At 38.1% G+C, this 19,284-nt stretch overlaps 1 protein-coding gene across 11 annotated transcripts in view; it reads left to right on the forward strand.

Annotated features, from left to right (window-relative positions):
• Window positions 1-19,284, forward strand: part of HYDIN (HYDIN axonemal central pair apparatus protein) — a 534,664-nt gene that overhangs the window by 197,391 nt on the left and 317,989 nt on the right. For 10 of the 11 annotated variants that reach the window (XM_037815908.1, XM_037815907.1, XM_037815906.1 and 7 more), the window contains exon 10: window positions 9,540-9,639. In XM_037815908.1, the coding sequence (XP_037671836.1) occupies window positions 9,540-9,639 (100 nt within the window). Of the gene's footprint in view, window positions 1-9,539; window positions 9,640-19,284 lie in introns of those variants that run through there. The other variant, XM_037815911.1, reaches the window with a different exon arrangement.

Consider the following 19,284-nt stretch of genomic DNA (forward strand, 5'->3'; position numbering starts at 1 on the left):
GAACATGATGGAATTCATAGCACATTATAGCTGCTCTTGAAATCATTATTCTGTTTTGAGTTGACTAGACCCTGACCCCAGCCCAACCGATAGCTTGATAAGGACCTCTACCATGTATTTCTCAATAGCTGCCTCATTTTATTGTTGACTGCATCATCTGAAAGAACCTGCTGTAAGTCATCTTCCAGAGATTCCTGAAGAGATGAGCATGTCGAGTGTTTCACTGTGTTCAGCAGACAGGAATACCAGGCCAGACTGGCCACATCTAAGCCAACTTAGGGAGCAGAGTGTTTTTCCATTTCTTCTGGCCTTTTTTATGATATTAAAAGGCAAGGCCAGACCTTTTGTTTTAATTGCAGTGGGATTAGGAAAGTTAAGGGAAAGATACTATAGAATTCCAGCTTTACCATTTACTATTAGTATGCCTTAATTTTCTCATCTTTAAAATGATGATAACACTACTTCATAAGGTTGTAAGGATTGAATGAGATGATGTTGATAAGCACTTAACACAATATTGGTAACATGAGCTATCAGTAAGCAGTTGCAAATATGATTTGGAGTTAGACACACAGACTCTTGACAGGATAGAGAGTATGATTGGAAAGTATAACATTTGAGTGGGGAGATATTTGGATCACTCTTCTAAATGTAAATTGGGAATTAAAATACAACTCTTTTATATGATAAATGTAAGAATTGAGTCATATTGTAAACTACTTTCCAGATAAAGCAAGTAAATTAAACACATGCCACTCTCTGGTCTTGCACTTTGAGTGCATAGCGTAATATGCCAGAAATAGTCCTTCACTGAAAGGACGGACAGAGGGTGGAAGGGAGGGAAGAGAGAAGGAAGAAAAAGGAAAGGAGGAATATGGGTAATGGGGAGGAGGAAGGAAGGTGATTTTCTTTTTTCACATTTTCTTTTTTATGTCAAGACTTTCAAGAAAAAAATTTTAATATATTAATAGAGCCCTTTTAATCATTGCCAATATAATTTTTTAAAGGAGTTCATCTTTAAAGGACACTTTACTCATGATTATATGTATTTCCTGTGTTGACCCGGTGGAAGTGTGTTTGTAGGCAGCTTTCAGAAAGTCTCAGAACTGTTGACATCAAGTCACTTGGTTGTTTGTTCTTGTTCCTGGAGGAAACATGGAGTTCCAGTTCCAGAAACATATATTGTTTGAGTAAATATAGTAGTGTGGGAGTTAGTTTTAGACCTGAAAATTCAAAGTTGATTCCCTCTAACAGGTCACTTGATTAATAAGTGGAATGCAATTATTTTACTCATTATGGATCTTAGGGAAAAACAACATATTAGGACCAAGAAGGAAGATAATTACAATATAACCAAAGGCCATTTTGACAATTATTTTCTACAAATGAGGTAATAGTCCCTTACAAATTATGCCTTATATACTTGGGCTCCCATTTGGAGCAGGAAAATGAACAGAGATGAAAAAGGAGTCACATATAGAAGGAAAGCAGAACGGGTAAGTGTTTCTGTGCACTGAGGCAGGATTCATAAAACTGAGAAGAAGGGATGCTGATGTCAGACCCAATAGAGACAATTCTGAATGCTTTGGTTCATAACTTAGAAGACAGCATTAAAGAAAGAAAAGTTCTTTTCACAGACATAAATGACATGGAAGTTAATTTCAGAAGTGTTGGAGAAGTAGTATGGAGTGTTTCAAAGAGAGAAGTAAGAGTGGGGGTCATTTTAGGCTTCTTGCCTCTTTCTGGGGTTTGCTCTTTCTAATATTTACTGGAAAATTCTACATTGAGTTTTGGTCTAAGGAAATAGAAAATTATTTAACTTTTATTTTAATCCCAACTGAAAAATAAAAATGTCTTCTGCCTGATGGAATCAGAGCATTCCTTCAACTGACTTGAGATTGAAAGCCTCCCTCTGTGAAAGGAAACTGAATGAGCACACTTCTGTTTTTAATGATACACATGACCCTCCTAATGCATTTTACCTGCTACAATCCTAGGAGAGAGTTTTAGAATTGGATTTGCCCATGGATTATCTCCTGGGTCTCTGTAAAGCCTGCAAATGATTATCAGATCTCGCAGGTACAATAAAACAGCTGCAACCCAGGATAAGAAAGCACTAAACCCGCAGTCCTATTGGCTCAGTCTGGACTCCGTGGAGTCAAATATCCTTGCACTGGTCTTCCCTCACCAGCAGAAGTGTTTCCCAGCCTTCAGAGTGCCTCCGTAGAAGATGATCCTCTCTTCTATCACATCCAGATGTCAATGCTTGAGTTTGTGGAGAGGTTCTGGCAGCCTCTCTAGAGCATGTCTGTCACCACCCATTTCCAACTCACCAGCTCTTGTCAGACTTTGACGATGGGATGTTGAAGAGTGCTTTTTTCCAAGTATGTTGCCTTCTTGTCTACAAGTGGACCCTGAATTTTCTTCTTGAGATAATGCTTTTGAAAGTGGTCTGGTCCACCTCAAACCACAAGACCCTTGAATTTTCCCACATGCACTGAACTTATCTGATTTCTATTGTATCCTTTTGGGAACTACTTCCTGTCATTCTGGTGAGATGGTCCCTGGCCCTTTAGTCAGTTTGGATTGCAGCAGTTTAGCTGCCTCCATTTTACTCACCTAAACAGGACAGAGTCTCCCTCCCCCATTGGAACACATTTGTCTCATGGGTTAGAAGAAAGCCCAGGTCTTCAGTAGTTCTGAGAGAGAATACCCACAGATAGACCATTGGTTGGCTGAAGACAAAGAATAGGTGAGCCTCCTGGACTGCTTGGCCTATCTGCCCATTCTATCCATGAGTGGTCCTAACAATCCATGTCACTAAAACCCCACCAATCAAAAGGTGGGGAGCAATGTGCAATTTATCAGAAGGGAACAGATGCTTGTTTTGCAGTTTGGAAAAGCAGCCCAGTGATATGCCTAAATAAGTGAAAGTTGTTTAGGACTTCCCTATTCCTTACATGATCTTAAAAATCTCTTTTGGCTCTAAAATTGTATGACTTTTATGGTTCCAGTTGATGAGAAAATAATAGAAGTCAGTTGCAAAGATGAATAAGCATCTGCTGAAAACTACTCACTCAAGTATGCAAACTGAGTGGGTATGGGTGATTCAATAAATATTTACTGAGCACCTATGATGAGCCACCTCTGTTCCAGGGGCTGGGGTACAGCAGCTTTCCTGCATGGAGCCTCCATTCTAGGGGACTGATCTGGGAATGGGGGAGATTCCAGGACCCACAACATTGACAGCCCTAAGCCCCCACTATGTCTTGGAGGCTCTGTGTCCTCCATCATTCTTTTTTTTTTTTTTTCATTTTTGTAAATTCCATTTTATTGAGATATAGTCATGTACCATACAATCATCCAAAGTGTACAATGAATTATTCACAGTGCCATTATATAGTTGTACATTCATCACCACAACCAATTTTTGAATATTTTCATTACCACACAAAAGAAAAATGGAATAAGAATAAAAATTAAAGAAGAATACACAAAACATCCCACCACCCCCCATCCCTCCCTATTATTTATTTACTTTTTGTCCCCATTCTTCTACCCATCTGTCCAAACACTAGATACAGGGAGTGTGAGCCGCAATGTTTTCACAATCACACAGTCACATAGTATAAGCTACATAGTTATACAGTCATCTCTAAGAATCAAGGCTACTGGGTTGCAGTTCAACAGTTTCAGGTGTTTCCTTCTAACTATTCCAATACACTAATAACTGAAAAGGGATATCTTTATAATGCATAAGAATAACCTCCAGAATGTCCTCTCAACTCCATTTGAAATCTCTCAGCCACTGACACTTAATTTTGTTTCATTTATCTTCCCCCTTTTGATCAAGAAGATGTTCTCAATCCCATGATGCCAGGTCCAGGTTCACCCCCAGGAGTCATGTCCCACGTTGCCAGGGACATTTACACCCCTGGCATGTCCCATGTCCCATGTAGGGGGAAGGGCAGTGAGTCCACCTGCTGAGGTGACTTTGAGCACCCACATCTGAGCAACAAAAGAGGTTCTCTGGGGATGACTCTAAGGCACAATTATAAGTAGGCTTAGCCTCTTCTTTACAGTAACAAGCTTCATAAGGGCAAGCTTCAAGATTGAGGGCTCAACCTTCTAAATTGGTAGTCACCAATACCTGTGAGAATATCAGTAATTCCCCAGGTGGAGAAACATAATATTTCTACGTTTTTCCCCAATCCCTAAAGGGGGATTTGCAAATACATTTTTATTCTCTGCCCAAATTACTCTGAGATGTATACAGGTTTCACAGTAACCTATCAAAACCAACTGGATCTCACTCCCTATTCAGTGTTCCATGTAATTATGGTATTTGAATAAACTGACCATACACGTTAAATTATATAGTGTGCTATAGAAAATATAGATTTTGCACCAAATAAACATAGCTTCCTTTAGTCTCACACAGAAGTTGAAGTTTTAAAACACCATCAATATCACCCTTCATCCTTTGGGCTGATTTACCTTAGTCCTAACCAAGTCCATTTCATTCATATCTCTGATTGAAGTCTGATCTTTTTTTCAGCTTCTTTAACTTTTGCTATACAGAGTAATGCTGACATTAATAGCTGCTGAACTCTAGCTCTGAGTCTCAGGTGTCACATCACACAGATACCCAAAGTTCCAAGGACCAACCAGGTTATACACAAACAGCTCAGCATCTCAAAATTTAGAAATAGCCATTACAACTCTGGAATAGATGTAACTTCTGTAGGAGCTTCCAATTTAGGAACCTTTACCATAAGCCTTCCCCTGATAACCTATGCTCTCAGATTCAATTCTCAGATTTTGCACATTATAGTTAGTCCACATTAGTGAAGTGTTATAATGTTTATATTTTCATTTCTGGTTTATTTCACTCACCATACTGCCCTCAAGGTCCATTCTCCTGGTTGCATACCTCACAACTTCATTCCTTCTTGTAGCTGCTCAGAATTCCATTGTATGTATACACCACTGTTTGCCATTCTGTTCCAGTCGATGTACCCTTAGGCCACCTCCCTCCATTGCGAATCATGAATAGTGCCACCATAAACCCCACTATGTAAATGTCCATTCATGTCCCTGCTCTCAATTCCTCCAAATACATACTCAGTAATAGGGTTCAGGACCATATGGCAACCCCATTCTTAGCTTCCTGTGGAACCACCACACTGCCCTCCAGATATGCTGTACCATTCTAGTTACCCACCAACAGTGATTAGGTACATCCCTTTCTCCACATTTTATCCAGTACTTGTATCCCTCTGTTTATATTTAAGCATACCCTACATTTTTTTTTTTTTTTTACTCACATACCCTACATTCCCTCCTGAGTAAACAATCAAAGGTTCCTGGTATAATCACATAGTTATACATTTACCACCTCAGTATATATGAGGACATTTCCATTTCTTCGTAAAATAAAGAGTAAGAGGAGGAAAAAGAAAAAAGAAAAAGGAAAAAAAAATGACTAAAAGAAAATGAAATACAATAAAACAGTCAGACAACAGCACCAATGCCAAGAATCCCATACCCCTTCCTTATATACCCCTCTTAGAGACATTTAGCTTTGGTATGTTGCCTTTGTTACAAGTAATGGAAACATATTACAATGTTACTGTTAACTATAGACTCTAGTTTGCATTGATTGTATTTTTCCCCAATACCATACCATTTTCAACACCTTGCAAAGTTGACATTCATTGTTCTTCTTCATTTAAAAACATTCTTATGTTTGTACATTTAATCATAATCATTGACCACTCTAGGTTTCACTAAGTTATACAGGCCCAGTCTTTATCTTCTATGTTTTCTTCTGGTCTCATACATACCCCTAAGCTTCCTCTTTCAACCATACAGTCATCTTTGTTCAGTATACTTACAGTAATGTACTACCATTACACAGTATTGTGTTATCCCTTTCTGAATCTTGCAGTCAATCCTCTTGAACATTCTATACTCCTTCAGCATCAATGCCCAATCTCTATGCTCTTTCTATCTCCTGATATCTTCATTTCTATACTCTTCTCCAAACCTCTCTCTCCTGCCTTTTCCTATATGTCTATAGCACTCCCTTTAGTATTTCCTGGAAAGGAGTTCTCCTGTTCACTAACTGTCTCAGTGTCTGTTTATCTCTAAATATTTTAAACTCTCCCTTATTTTTGAAAGACAGTTTTTCTGGATATAAGATTCTTGATTGGCAGTTTTTCTCCTGCACTATCTTGAATATATCTTACCACTGCCTTCTCACCTCCATGGTGTCGGCTGAGAGGTCTGCGCTTAGTCTTATTGTGCTTCCCTTGTATGTGATGGATTGCTTTTGCTGCTTTCACAATTCCCTCTTTGTCTTTGACATTTGAAAATCTGAATACTAAGTGCCTTGAAATAGGTCTATATGAATCAGTTCTGTTTGGGGTATGATGCGCTTCTTGGACCTGTAATTGTATGTCTTTCATAAGAATTGGGAAATTTTCAATGATTATTTCCTTTATTATTCTTTCTGTCCCTTTTCTCTTCTCTTCTCCTGGGACACATATAACATGTATATTTGTATGCTTCATGTTTTCGTTCAGTTCCCTGAGACCTTGCTCATATAATTTCATTCTTTTCCCTATCTGTTCTTTTGTGTGTAGGATTTCAGATCTTCTGTCCTCTAGTTCAGTAATCCTTTCCTCTGCCTCTCCAAGTCTGCTGTTGTATGTCTCCTTGGTGTTTTTCATCTCTTCTGTTGTAACTTTCATTCCCATATGTTCTGCCAGTTGTTTTTTCAAGCTTATGAATTCTTTCTTATGGTTACCCAATGTCTTCTTTATATCCTTCATCTCTTTTGTCACATTTTCTTTCAAATCACTGATTTGATTTAGAAGATTTGAACATCTTCAATTAGTTGTTTCAGCTCCTTAGTACCATGGAGGTGTTAGTTTGTTCCGTTGACTGGGCCATAACTTCATGTTTCCTGGTGTGGCTCATGATTTTTTGCTGTCTAGATATCTGATTTTCTTGATTAGATTTTTCTGGAGGTTATTTTCTCTTTTGCTAGGGTTTTCTTGTTGGTTGTCTTTGATCTCTTTTCTTTGTTTCTCTTGTTGGCCAGTTGTCAGATTGGCTATGCCCCTTACCCTACCCCCCCCAGAATCATGTGCCCACCATGGCCTGCCACAGGGATGGAGGTAGGCACTGGGCACCCCAGCAAGTTCACAGTGTGTGTTAATACAAATCTGCTGGCTTCCAGTGGTGTTCTGTTTTCCCCTGGCCAGCAAGACCTGGATTTGCTTTAGAGCCCTGCTTTAACAGTTGGGTCTTCCATATTTCTCAACCAAAACAGGGCCAGGTTTCTGTACAGGGCATGTAGACCAGCTCCTGTGGTCCTAAGAAAGGATCTGAAGCATCTTTTTAAAAGTGTTTCAATTCCCTTGTACCTTCCAGACTATCCATCGGTTGGTGCTGTTTGGTAACTTAATAGTCCTCAGAAGCTGCTTTGCCTCTGAGCATAGGCTGCATCTACACAGATGAGCTGAAACTGCAGGATTCCTATGCCCTCACTTTGCTAGCTAAAATCTGGCTCAATGTGGAGCTCCACCTGTGGCAAAGTGGAAACGTTCTCCCTCAGCTGGCCCAGTACTCTGGCTGGCCCCAAAACAAGGAAACAGCTGCCAGCTCCTGCTTCCCTCAAGGGTGGTGGATGGGCTTTCAGAACCAGGGCTGAAAACAGTCTATGTCCATGTTTTCTCAGTCTCTTTGTCTCTCACTGACCTGGGCCTTGAAATGTCCTCCCCTGTCCCCCGGGTCTTCAGACAGTGGGGGTTATGTCTCACTACTGTGAGAGATTTTATAGACTGTGTACCTGGTGGGAGGGGTCCTGTCTGCTGATTCTGTGCCCTTCCCACACTGAGACTGAATGAGGGAGAAGGGAGAGGACTAGGTGGTCCAGGACGGAAGATTCCTACCTGATATTTCTCCAATTCAGCATTTGCAGGGTTGTTCTCCAGCCTGTATCCTCCTCCGGAGTTTCAAACAATTCAGAATTTATCCTTTTTTTTTTTTTTCACTGAATCTCTGGAGAGAAGTTTTCAGTAGCTGTTTAGTTGCTATGTTGATGACATCACCTTCACCCTCCAACATTCTGAAGTCAGGAGAGATGCTGCCCAAGAAGTACACTAATCAGCCTGAGTTCATAATAAACCCAAATTGGCTCTCATTTTCTGTTTTCTCCCTGTTGTTTGATGTCTGCATTTTAAACTATTTTATCTGTTTCTCAATTCTTTATTCTGGCAGTTTGTCCATTTCTAGCCAAGCTAGAAATAGAATATGCATTGGGAGCTTTCTGAAACTGTAGCCTAATTATTTATCAAGTTGTCTTTCCTTAGTTTTCTATTTAACTGGAAGGACCATTTATGTATCATAGATTTTTGGATGTGTTTGTCATTTATGTTCATTTGGCCCTATTTATAAAAAAAAGAAAAGAAAAAAGAAAAATCACACACTTCCCCCCATCCTAATTTTTAAAATATTTTTGCCTTAGTCTTTCCAAGTGGCACAAATAACATCCATCATGGTAAAGTTATTTATTGTGCTCTTACTATATATCAAGCACTGGGCAAAGCATTTGACCAGCATGACCTCATTCTAACCCTATGAAAACCCTTTGAGGTAGAGGTGCTATTTGGCATCTCCTTTTATAGCCCTGAGTGGTTATTGACAATATCCTAGGTCCCATCGTTAATACAAAAATTTTTATAGAAGAATACTGAACAGGGGATTCTGATACATGGCATATTGCATTACATTTTTGAAACTAGTTTTCCTTATTATGACATCTTATGGTGTATTATATTCCTTATTATGACTTATATTATGGATGCTTTGAATTAAAGTGGGAAATATCACAGTGGATCAGTCAGAAGCAGGTTTGATTTGGCCATTGTTCTTTCTCAAGCCATTGACATCAAGAGACAGCTGCATTTTTTTAGAATAAAAGAATTCCCTTATGCTGTCAACCTTGAAAGTTTGGAATGTTGTCCCTCCACCACCAAGGAAATCAGGTGCTTCTTCTTTGTGGGCCCTCTGGACTTTATTTGAATAGGTGCAGCATTTAATCATATATATTATAGCATACATTACAGTATATTTCTATACATGTACCCTCCCACCAAGATGTGAGCACCCTGCAGTCATAGACCACAACTTTATTCATCTCTGAAGCTCTAGTGCTGGGCACACATTGGGGATACAGTTAATGTTCATTGAAGACACAAATTTTTTAAAATGCCTTGCACTCCAGGTTTCCTTTAGTTACTCATTATACATCCATGAACTCATTGCAATTATCTCTGATGCTCCTTATCACCTCTTATGTTAATAAGCAGTATAAGTTTACTATCTGCTGGGTAAAATAATGCTGTCTCTTATTTGTTGTCAAAGTCTTTACTTCAGACTTCCAGGAATTATAACATAACAGCAACATTTAAAAGCAATGCCTTCCCTTCCTCATATTGTTTTTTAGTGAGCCTTTTGTGTTTTTTCAGGAAGGTGACATATGGCCCAACTCATCAGCTGAAATCACTGTGTTCTTTAACCCTCTAGAAGCCAAGCTCTACCAACAGACTGTTTACTGCAACATATCAGGTAAAGACTTTCTCCATGTGGTAAACTCAGGGTACCAAGTGCCCAGAGCATAAAGTGGGGTACCCTAGTGTGTGTGTGCATGTGTGAGTCTGTGTGTATGTTTTGACCATAGGCAGTGCAAGACATTAATATAATGGAGCCAGACTGTGCACCTCTTGCTTCTCTCTAGAACAGAACATGTCAAGCTTTAAAGCACATTACAATGTGGTGGTGAGGGGGAATGGGTAAAACATGAATCTTGGTTTCTTCATGATTCTTGGGGCAATAAGAATATTATTTGAGACAAATTCTCATGATGTTATTTTTTTGTTCCTTTATCAAACAATGCCTGCCAATGGGGGGTGGGAAGGCCATCTTGCAGTGGGTTCCACAAGGAGGGTGACAAGGAGGGTGGTGCCCTGATGGACTCAGGAGATTGGCTATATAGAGAGGATTGAGCAAATAAGTAAATATGTTGAGGATAGGGGATCAGGTTTTGTTTTTTTTTTTAATCTTCATTTTATTGAGATATATTCGCATACCACACAGTCATACAAAACAAATCGTACATTCAATCATTCACAGTACCATTACGTAGTTGTACATTCATCACCTAAATCAATCCCTGACACCTTCATTAGCACACACACAAAAATAACAATAATAATTAAAGTGAAAAAGAGCAATTGAAGTAAAAAAGAACACTGGGTACCTTTGTCTGTTTGTTTGTTTGTTTGTTTCCTTCCTCTATTTTTCTACTCATCCATCCATAAACTAGACAAAGGGGAGTGTGGTCCTTATGGCTTTCCCAATCCCATTGTCACCCCTCATAAGCTACATTTTTATACAATTGTCTTTGAGATTCATGGGTTCTGGGTTGTAGTTTGATAGTTTCAGGTATCTACCACCAGCTACCCCAATTCTTCAGAACCTAAAAAGGGTTGTCTAAATTGTGCGTAAGAGTGCCCACCAGAGTGACCTCTCGGCTCCTTTGGGAATCTCTCTGCCACTGAAGCTTATTTCATTTCCTTTCACTTCCCCCTTTTGGTCAAGAAGATGTTCTCCATCCCACGATGCCGGGTCTACATTCCTCCCCGGGAGTCGTATTCCACGTTACCAGAGAGATTCACTCCCCTGGGTGTCTGATCCCACATAGGGGGGAGGGCAGTGATTTCACCTTTCAAGTTGGCTTAGCTAGAGAGAGAGGGCCACATCTGAGCAACAAAGAGGCATTCGGGAGGAGGCTCTTAGGCACAATTATGGGGAGGCCTAGCCTCTCCTTTGCAGCAACAGTCTTCCCAAGGGTAAATCCTGTGGTAGAGGGCTCAGCCCATCAAACCACCAGTCCTCTATGTCTGTGGTCATGTTAGCAACCATCGAGGTGGGGTAGGCCAATACCCCTGCATTCTCCACAGGCTCCTCAAGGGGGCTCTACCTATTTTTTTCCTTTTTTTTTTTTAGCTTTTTTTTTTTTAATCAACTGTATGAAAAATAAAAAAATAATTTAAAAAATAATTTAAAAAAGCATACAATAAAAGAACATTTCAAAGAGATCATAACAGACCATAACAAGGGAGTAAGAAAAAGACAACTAGCCTAAGATAACTGCTTTACTTCCAACATGTTCCTACTCTACCCCAAGAAAGTTACCTAATATAGCAACATTTCTGTGAACTTGTTCCTACTATATCCATCAGAAATTAACAGACCATAGTCATTCCTGAGCATTCCCAGAACGTTAAATAGCTTATCTGTTCTTCTTGGATTATTGTTCCCCCTTCCTTAATTGCTCTCTAGTGCTAGTTCCCCTGCATTCTACATTATAATCCATTTGTTTTACATTTTTCGAAGTTCACATTAGTGGTAGCATATAATATTTCTCTTTTTGTGTCTGGCTTATTTCGCTCAGCATTATGTCTTCAAGTTTCATCCATGTTGTCATATGTTTCACGAGATCGTTCCTTCTTACTGCCGTGTAGTATTCCATCATGTGTATATACCACATTTTATTTATCCACTCATCTGTTGAAGGACATTTGGGTTGTTTCCATCTCTTGGCAATTGTGAATAATGCTGCTATGAACATTGGTGTGCAGATATCTGTTCGTGTCACTGCTTTCCGATCTTCCGGGTATATACTGAGAAGTGCAATCGCTGGATCGAATGGTAACTCTGTATCTAGTTTTCTAAGGAACTGCCGGACTGACTTCCAGAGTGGCTGAACCATTATACAGTCCCACCAACAATGAATAAGAATTCCAGTTTCTCCACATCCTCTCCAGCTTTCGTAGTTACCTCTTTGTTTAATGGCAGCCATTCTAATTGGCGTGAGATGGTATCTCATTGTGGTCTTAATTTGCATCTCTCTAATAGCTAGTGAAGCTGAACATTTCTTCATGTGTTTCTTGGCCATTTGTATTTCCTCTTCAGAGAACTGTCTTTTCATATCTTTTGCCGGGATCAGGTTTTTCACTTTGGAGGAGAGAGATATAAATATGGAAAGGGGAAGGCTAAAATGAACTAGCTGGCATAAGAATGGAATTATAATTATCAGTGTGAACTCACGATTTTTAATGTGTATCGATATATAAATAAATTAAGGAATATATATATATATATATATATATGTACATGTACCTACATATGTACATTTCCTAGCTATGTCTATTCAAAGGTCTTGGAAGTAGTGAGACCCCAAAAGCAATGAGCACACCTAACATTGAAAACTTGGTGTCTAAATACCACTATCCACTAAATGGAACCTTGGAGAACTGACTGATTCCGGGAGAGAGGCAGTGAAAAAACAAAATGAGCCTGGAACATCCTCCAGTGCTAGAAAACAAGGAAATGCTCAAAGAATAACATGTCAAAATAGCACTAAAACCAGCTCAAAGAGATTCCCACTGACCAAATTTTGGACAATTTGAGTGTCAAAATAAATAATGATGCTAGTAGATTATAATCCATTTGAATAAATAGGAATCTATGAATCCATCTAATAAAAGTACCATTTGGCAACCATCGTAGTAATACTCAGTTTAGCTAAAAAGCATCAATGTATCTTAAAACCAATGGGCAAAAGTGAGGATATGGATCAGGATTTTACGTAGTCTCAAAATATCTTCCCTCAAAAACTTATTAATTACAAAGGGGAAATAAAACTAACTTTATAGTGAAGAAAACTTGCACAATTTTAGTTGATACCACCAGTAATAGAACAAATCAACCTCTTGGATCACCCTCTAGGATGCAATGAGAACACAATTTACCTTCTGTGATATTAGGGTCAAAACACCTAACTTGGTTCTAATCATGAGAAAACATCAGACCAACCCAAACTGAGGAATAAAACAAAATAGCCATTCTAGAATCATCAGAAATATCACGATCACTGAAGTCAAGAAAGGACTGAAGAACTGTTCCAGATTGAAGGAGATGAGAGACACGACAACTGTGTGCAACATGTGTCCTGGAATTGGATCCTCTGTTATAAAGGGCATTATTGGAAACAATTGTTAAAACTTGAATGGGTCTCTTTGAAAAGCATATATGAAAGTTCTTTGTGCAATCTAGACACTTTTCTGCAATTTTAAAAATGTTTTGGAATTTTAAAAAATACCAGTGACAAAAATAAGTACATAAATAAATTAAACATATAGACTTTAAAATTTTAAATGCTAAATAGTAGTCTATTTCCCCAGAACTACTTCCCAGAAGAACAACTTTTAGCTGTTTCCGGTCGTGGTAATTTCCCTTGCTAACTCAATGCTTATATTGCTATTTCTTGATTTATCAACTTTGTACATTACTTTTGCCTTCACCAATAAGAAAGATGAGGATTTAGTTTACTTATATTACCGCTCTGTTCTGGTTTGCTAACGCTTCCATTATGCAAAACACCAGAAATGGATTGGCTTTCATAAAGGGGATTTATTAGGTTGCAAATTTACAGTTCTAAAGCCATAGAGTGTCCAAACTAAGGCATCAACAAGAGGATACCTTCACTGAAGAATGGCCAATGGCATCCAGAACACCTCCGTCAGCTGGGAAGGCATGTGGCTGGTGTCTGCTGGTCCTTTGCTCCCAGATTGTGTTTCAAAATGGCTTTCTCCAAAATGTCTCGGGCCTCTGTGTCTCAACTCCTGTGCGTCCTTGCTTCTTTCTCCCAGGGCGTTTCTCTCTAAGCAACTGGGGATCCTCTCTTAGCTTCTCCAGGGCAAACTCTGGGCTTCATCTCTTAGCACCTCCAGATGTCACTCCAAGCATCTCCAAGCATCTCTAAGTGTCTCTGTCAGCAATGGCTCTAGAGCTCTTTTAAGTAGTCCAATGAACTAATCAAGACCCACCCTGAATGGGCAGGGTCCACACCTCCATGGAAATAATTTAATCAGAGGTTCCACCCTAAACAACAGACTAATCTGTCTGCTTCCACAAGATTGCATTAAAAAATACTGCGTTTCTGGGGGACATAATATACCCAAACCGGCACACTCTCAGTCGTTCTTTTTCCTTCCAATTTTCAGTTAAAATTTTCTAAAATTTATTTTATTGAGTTATAATTTACACGCCATAAAATTCATACCTTTTTGGTATACAGTTCTGTGAGTTTTGACAAACATGGTCAGTCCTGTAACCACCACCAAAATCAAGATGTAGATTATCTCCATCACCCCATAAAGTTCCCTCACGCCCCTTATAGTCTCCTTCCCCCAACTCCAGCCCCTGACAACCCAATTATTTTTATCATAGTTCTTTTTATAAGTTTTATTTACAGCTTTAAATAATATGCTTAAGCCTATGTGCTTTGTTCCATCAATTTACAATATCTCTTAGCACATAAGAATATTGGTACCCCTAACCCACCCATCACCTTCCACCCCACTTTTTCCTTTCCACTTCTGTGAGTTGTTCAGCTTTTACATTACCATGATTAATAGCCGTATTTAAGTCTTCTATATTTGAAGGCTTCCATATTTCAGGCTTATTCCTGAACTTAAAAATAGCATTTATATAATTTTGTCTGGAAATCTTATCTATCAAAGGACCAAACAGTCTTCTAGAGTTGCATTTTATCCTCTTTAGTCCAACGTTCTATCACTCAAAGAATGTCCCTAAAATCTGTATCAAGTAGATTCTCTTTCTTTACATTACATCGGTTGCTCAATATTATGCCTTATTTTAATTTACTTCATAATTCACTTGACTCTTAAACAGCTTTTGTTTTTTTCCTGTAGGTTCTCATTCCTCCTTTCCTTTCTCCTCTCTAATTTTAGAATTTATTATCTACTTCTTGAAGACATTCTTCTCAAAGTTCACCAACTCTTTATTCTAATTCAGATCAATTGCCTCCTGCATAGTTTTTATCCAGGAATTTTTTGTTTTGTTTTGTTTTGTTTTAAATTTCTGGGTTTGTTCCATCATACCTTTTCACCCTCACTTTGACCAAGTAGTATCCTCCAAAAGGGTATAAGGATGGTAAACTTTGACCTTGAATGCCTGAAAATGTCTTATTCTGCCTTCATACTTGGTAGTTTGACTGACTACAGTGTTTTAAGTTCAAAATAATTTCTCCTCCAAACTTTGAAGACAGTATGCCAATTTTATTGTAAAAACCCAAAATTCTGAAGGTAGTCTAATTCTCATTCCTTTATAGGTGATCTGTTATTTCTCTTAGATGTTTTTAGGGCTTTCTTTTTTTGCTTGGTGCCTGAAATGTCATGAAGCCATGTCTAGGAGTGTCCCTTTCTGTCATCTGCCCCAGCTTTCCGTGGGCCACTTGAGTCTGTTTGTCTGTTGTCAGAGAACAAGATTTTAATAGTCAAACACTATTAGTAGATGGCATTAAATGCACCTCAAAGCTATTAAAGAAGGATACCCCGAGAAATACTTATTACAGGAATATATAGTAGTCAGGAAATTCCAGGAATGCAGGAGAGCACTGTGTATGTACAGCTCTCCTCAACCACCAGCACACCTGTGGCCAGCACTGGGGTGGGATAATTCCATGTCCACAGAGCCACCTTCCTGAACGTAAACAGTCCAGCTTGTGCATTACTGCCACTTGATTCTTCAAGCTGGCAGTTTTCCTTTTTATAAAGATCATAACAACAAATCCACGTTGCTCTAGACTTACATTATTTTCCCTTTGCAGTTCAAGAAAACCTTTTGCCAGAATTGGTTTCAGGGCCAACTTGAGTTTTGGAACTTCCTTGCAGAGATACAAAAATATATTATTCAAAAACTTCCTCTGGAATTTTTGGTTTTCCTTTTTTTCCTTCTTTTTTTGCAATCAGGTGAAGCACTTGCTGCTTGCTTTGCAAGAGACTGAGTTCAATTCTTTGTAACATACTTCTGAAAAATCTTTTATTTCTGCAATCATATTTTTAATTTTCAAGACCTCTTTTGTTCTGTATCCCTTTTTCCTAACATTCTATTCTTTTATGGAACAAATTCTTCTCAGATCTATCTGAGGATAGTAATTGATCTTTGATCTATTAAAAAAGATTTTCTTATGTTCTCTGAATTATCTGCAGGGTCAGCTATGCTTGTGTTTCATTCATTTACAGGGTTTTTCCCCCCATATCTTCTGGTTCCTGGTTGTCCATTTATATATATGAATGAGGAAATGGGTTTATTTTTCAAGGTGGCTGGTGCTACTTACCTTTGCTGTTTTATGTGTAGCTTTCCCAAGAAAAGTAAGGCTGCTGTGGCTATCTTAAACTTGAGGGGAGAGTGTGTGCACAACTATTGAAGTCCCTTCAAGTGCTAAAATTCCACTGTTCTGCTACATTTTTAATCTGTATCTTCGCAGTTACTTCTCTCTGTGTAAAAAGAGGTCAGGAGGTCTAAGGATTGTGCAGAAGAATGGACTGGCTGACCCGAGACCGTACAGCTCTCTGCCTCCCCCTAGGTTAGGTGTGTGTCCCTTCCTGATAATGTCTCCCTTACCCTCCTTGGGTGTAACTATCACCTTGACTTTATGGTAATCATTTTCTTGCTTTCATAAATAATTTTACCACCTATGTATTCATCCATAAACAAAATAGTATACTTTTGCCTCTTTTTGAAATTTATATATTGGAATAATACTGTATGTCATATGCTGCTAGCACCAGGGAAATAAAAGCCACTCAATAAATGTTGATTAAATGAATAAGTAAATAAATAAATGGATGAATGAACAAAATGAACAAATGAGTGAATTAATCCTAATTTGATCTGGCCTCTGCCTTTCTCATGAAGGTGCGATTCTCAAGATGATCCAGAATGAATATAGAATGGACTAGAAGTTTCTGGATTGACATTGTCATTTCCAGACTGGGTCTGGAAGAAATGTTGGTACATCAGCATTCAGATACAGGCTGGAAATGCTCCAGTGCCACAGGTGGTGGGACCTCCCTCCCATCTATAGTCCCCTAGAATGTTGTGCTTGGCCACATTCCAGAGAGGTTGGCTGCTCTCCAGGAGGTTCCCAAACATTACACAACTAGTTGTATTTATCTATTGTTTCATTTGAAATCCTGAATCTTGCCACAGAATTCACATCCTGGGTAAACTGAATAGTATAATTTTGCATCTGCATGACATTCTTATTTTGTTAGTGGTTTATTAAAAGATATGATTATCAGGGAAGGGCTTTGTTTACATAGTAATTCCATATCATCTTCCCTCTAAATTCCATGTAATTCTATGTGTCTTTTCAAGGGCTGATGATGATTCCTTACTATTATCTTCAAAGGGTTTGTAAAACCTCCTGATTTTAGGTCACTAAGAAATACGTCTTTGGCAGATAGAACAGCTCCTTCCCTTATTTTGTTTTGTTTTGCTTTGTTTTGTATATATATACTTTTAGGCTTAAACAAGCAAATACATAAGATATACTTCCCCCCTCACACCTTCTTACTGAAATGATAGCATACTTAAAATGATACTGCCTTTTAATATTTCTTGGAGATCATTCCATAGCAGGAATAAAAAGTCTCATTATTTTTCATGGTTGTATGGGAATCCTTTGTACTTGTATACCACAATTTAATTTTTAATATTTTGTCATTGCAAAATATAACATAGATATGGAGATGTATATGATACATACTGTGGTAGGCAGAGTAATAGCGTCCCAAAGATGTCCATGTCATAATCCCCACAACCTGTGAATATGTTACTGAGAATATGTTATGGTGCATGTTACATCATATCAGCAGTGATTTTGTCAATGTTTCTTTTCTCTCATTCTCCCAATTTTCTCTTTCTGAAATTCACACACACACACACACACACACACACACACACACGGAATTACCATATATGTTAGCCTCTCCTTTACATTTTCAATCTCCTTGTCTATGATACATTCTGGGTATTTTCTAAGATCTTTCTTCTAATAGCTAATTCTCTCTTCAGCTATGTCTAATCTTTGATGTACTCATTTATTCAGTTTTTAGTTTCATTGATGTGGTTTTTCATTTCTAGAAATTCTATATAGTTTGAATATTTTCATGTTTTTCCTTCATTATAGTTTATATTTCTTCACTTAACTCTTTAAGAATTTTAAGAATGCTATGTTAGCATTTCTTTAAGAGTTCTCTGTTATCTCAAATTCTTGGGATGCTAACTCACCCATTTGTGCTGCCCTATGATTTTACTCAAAATTTAGAATGAATGGTTACCTCTAAGCAGAGGATGGAGGCATTGTTTCTTCAGGTGGTTTGAAATGTTAGTATTGTGCACCCATCTTTACAATGGGTACTGGGTTGTGGAAGTACTCCTAAAGAGTACTTTTTTTTTCCTTCTGCCAAGAGCCCTAGGATTTTTATTTTCTCAGCTTCTGATTCTTTTCACCTATCAGATAGTATAAATTTGTAAAATACATATAAATGGGATTTTAATTTCTCATAGTATTCTTTTGCCCTTTTCAGAGTGTGGTAGGTTGAGGACAAGTTTAATTGCTGCTTACTGAGACAAATGGGAGAATTTTTGTTTCCTTTTTGTAAAAAGGTAGCCTGTACAGGTTCTGGATTTATGCAAGGATCTCAGTTTAGTTCCCCATTCCCAGATAAGAACAAGAACATATCTCCTGTCCTTCTATTTTTTTGGGGGGAAGGCAATGATTAGAGGGAAATTTACATCATTAAATGCACTTACTAGAAAAAAAAGTGATCTTAGACCCATATGTCACACCATATACAAAAATTAATTCACATGGGTCATAGACTGTAATGTAAGCCCTAAAACGATAACATCTCTAGGAAAAAAACATAAATCTTTATGACCTTGTGTTAGACAAATATTTCTTAGATACACCAAAAGCATGATCCATAAAAGAACAAATTGGTATACTGGACTTCATATAAATTAAAAACTGCTGCACTTCTAAAGACTTGGTAAAGGTAATGAAAAAAACAAGCACAGACTAGGAAAAATATTTGAAAATCACATATTTGATAATGGGCTTGTATCCAGAATATATAAGTTAATAATAATAATAATACAACCCAATTAAAATGGGTAAAATATTCAGACTCTTTACCAAGATATATGGATGATAAACATATGTAAAGATGTTGACATCATTAGTTGTTAAGAAATGCAAATTAAAACCACAATGAGATACCACTACACACTTATAATGGCCAAACTAAAAAGCCTTACCATACCAAGTGTTGG

This window comes from Choloepus didactylus, chromosome 22 (genome assembly GCF_015220235.1).
Source record: "Choloepus didactylus isolate mChoDid1 chromosome 22, mChoDid1.pri, whole genome shotgun sequence".
Taxonomy (NCBI): Eukaryota; Metazoa; Chordata; class Mammalia; order Pilosa; family Megalonychidae; genus Choloepus; species Choloepus didactylus.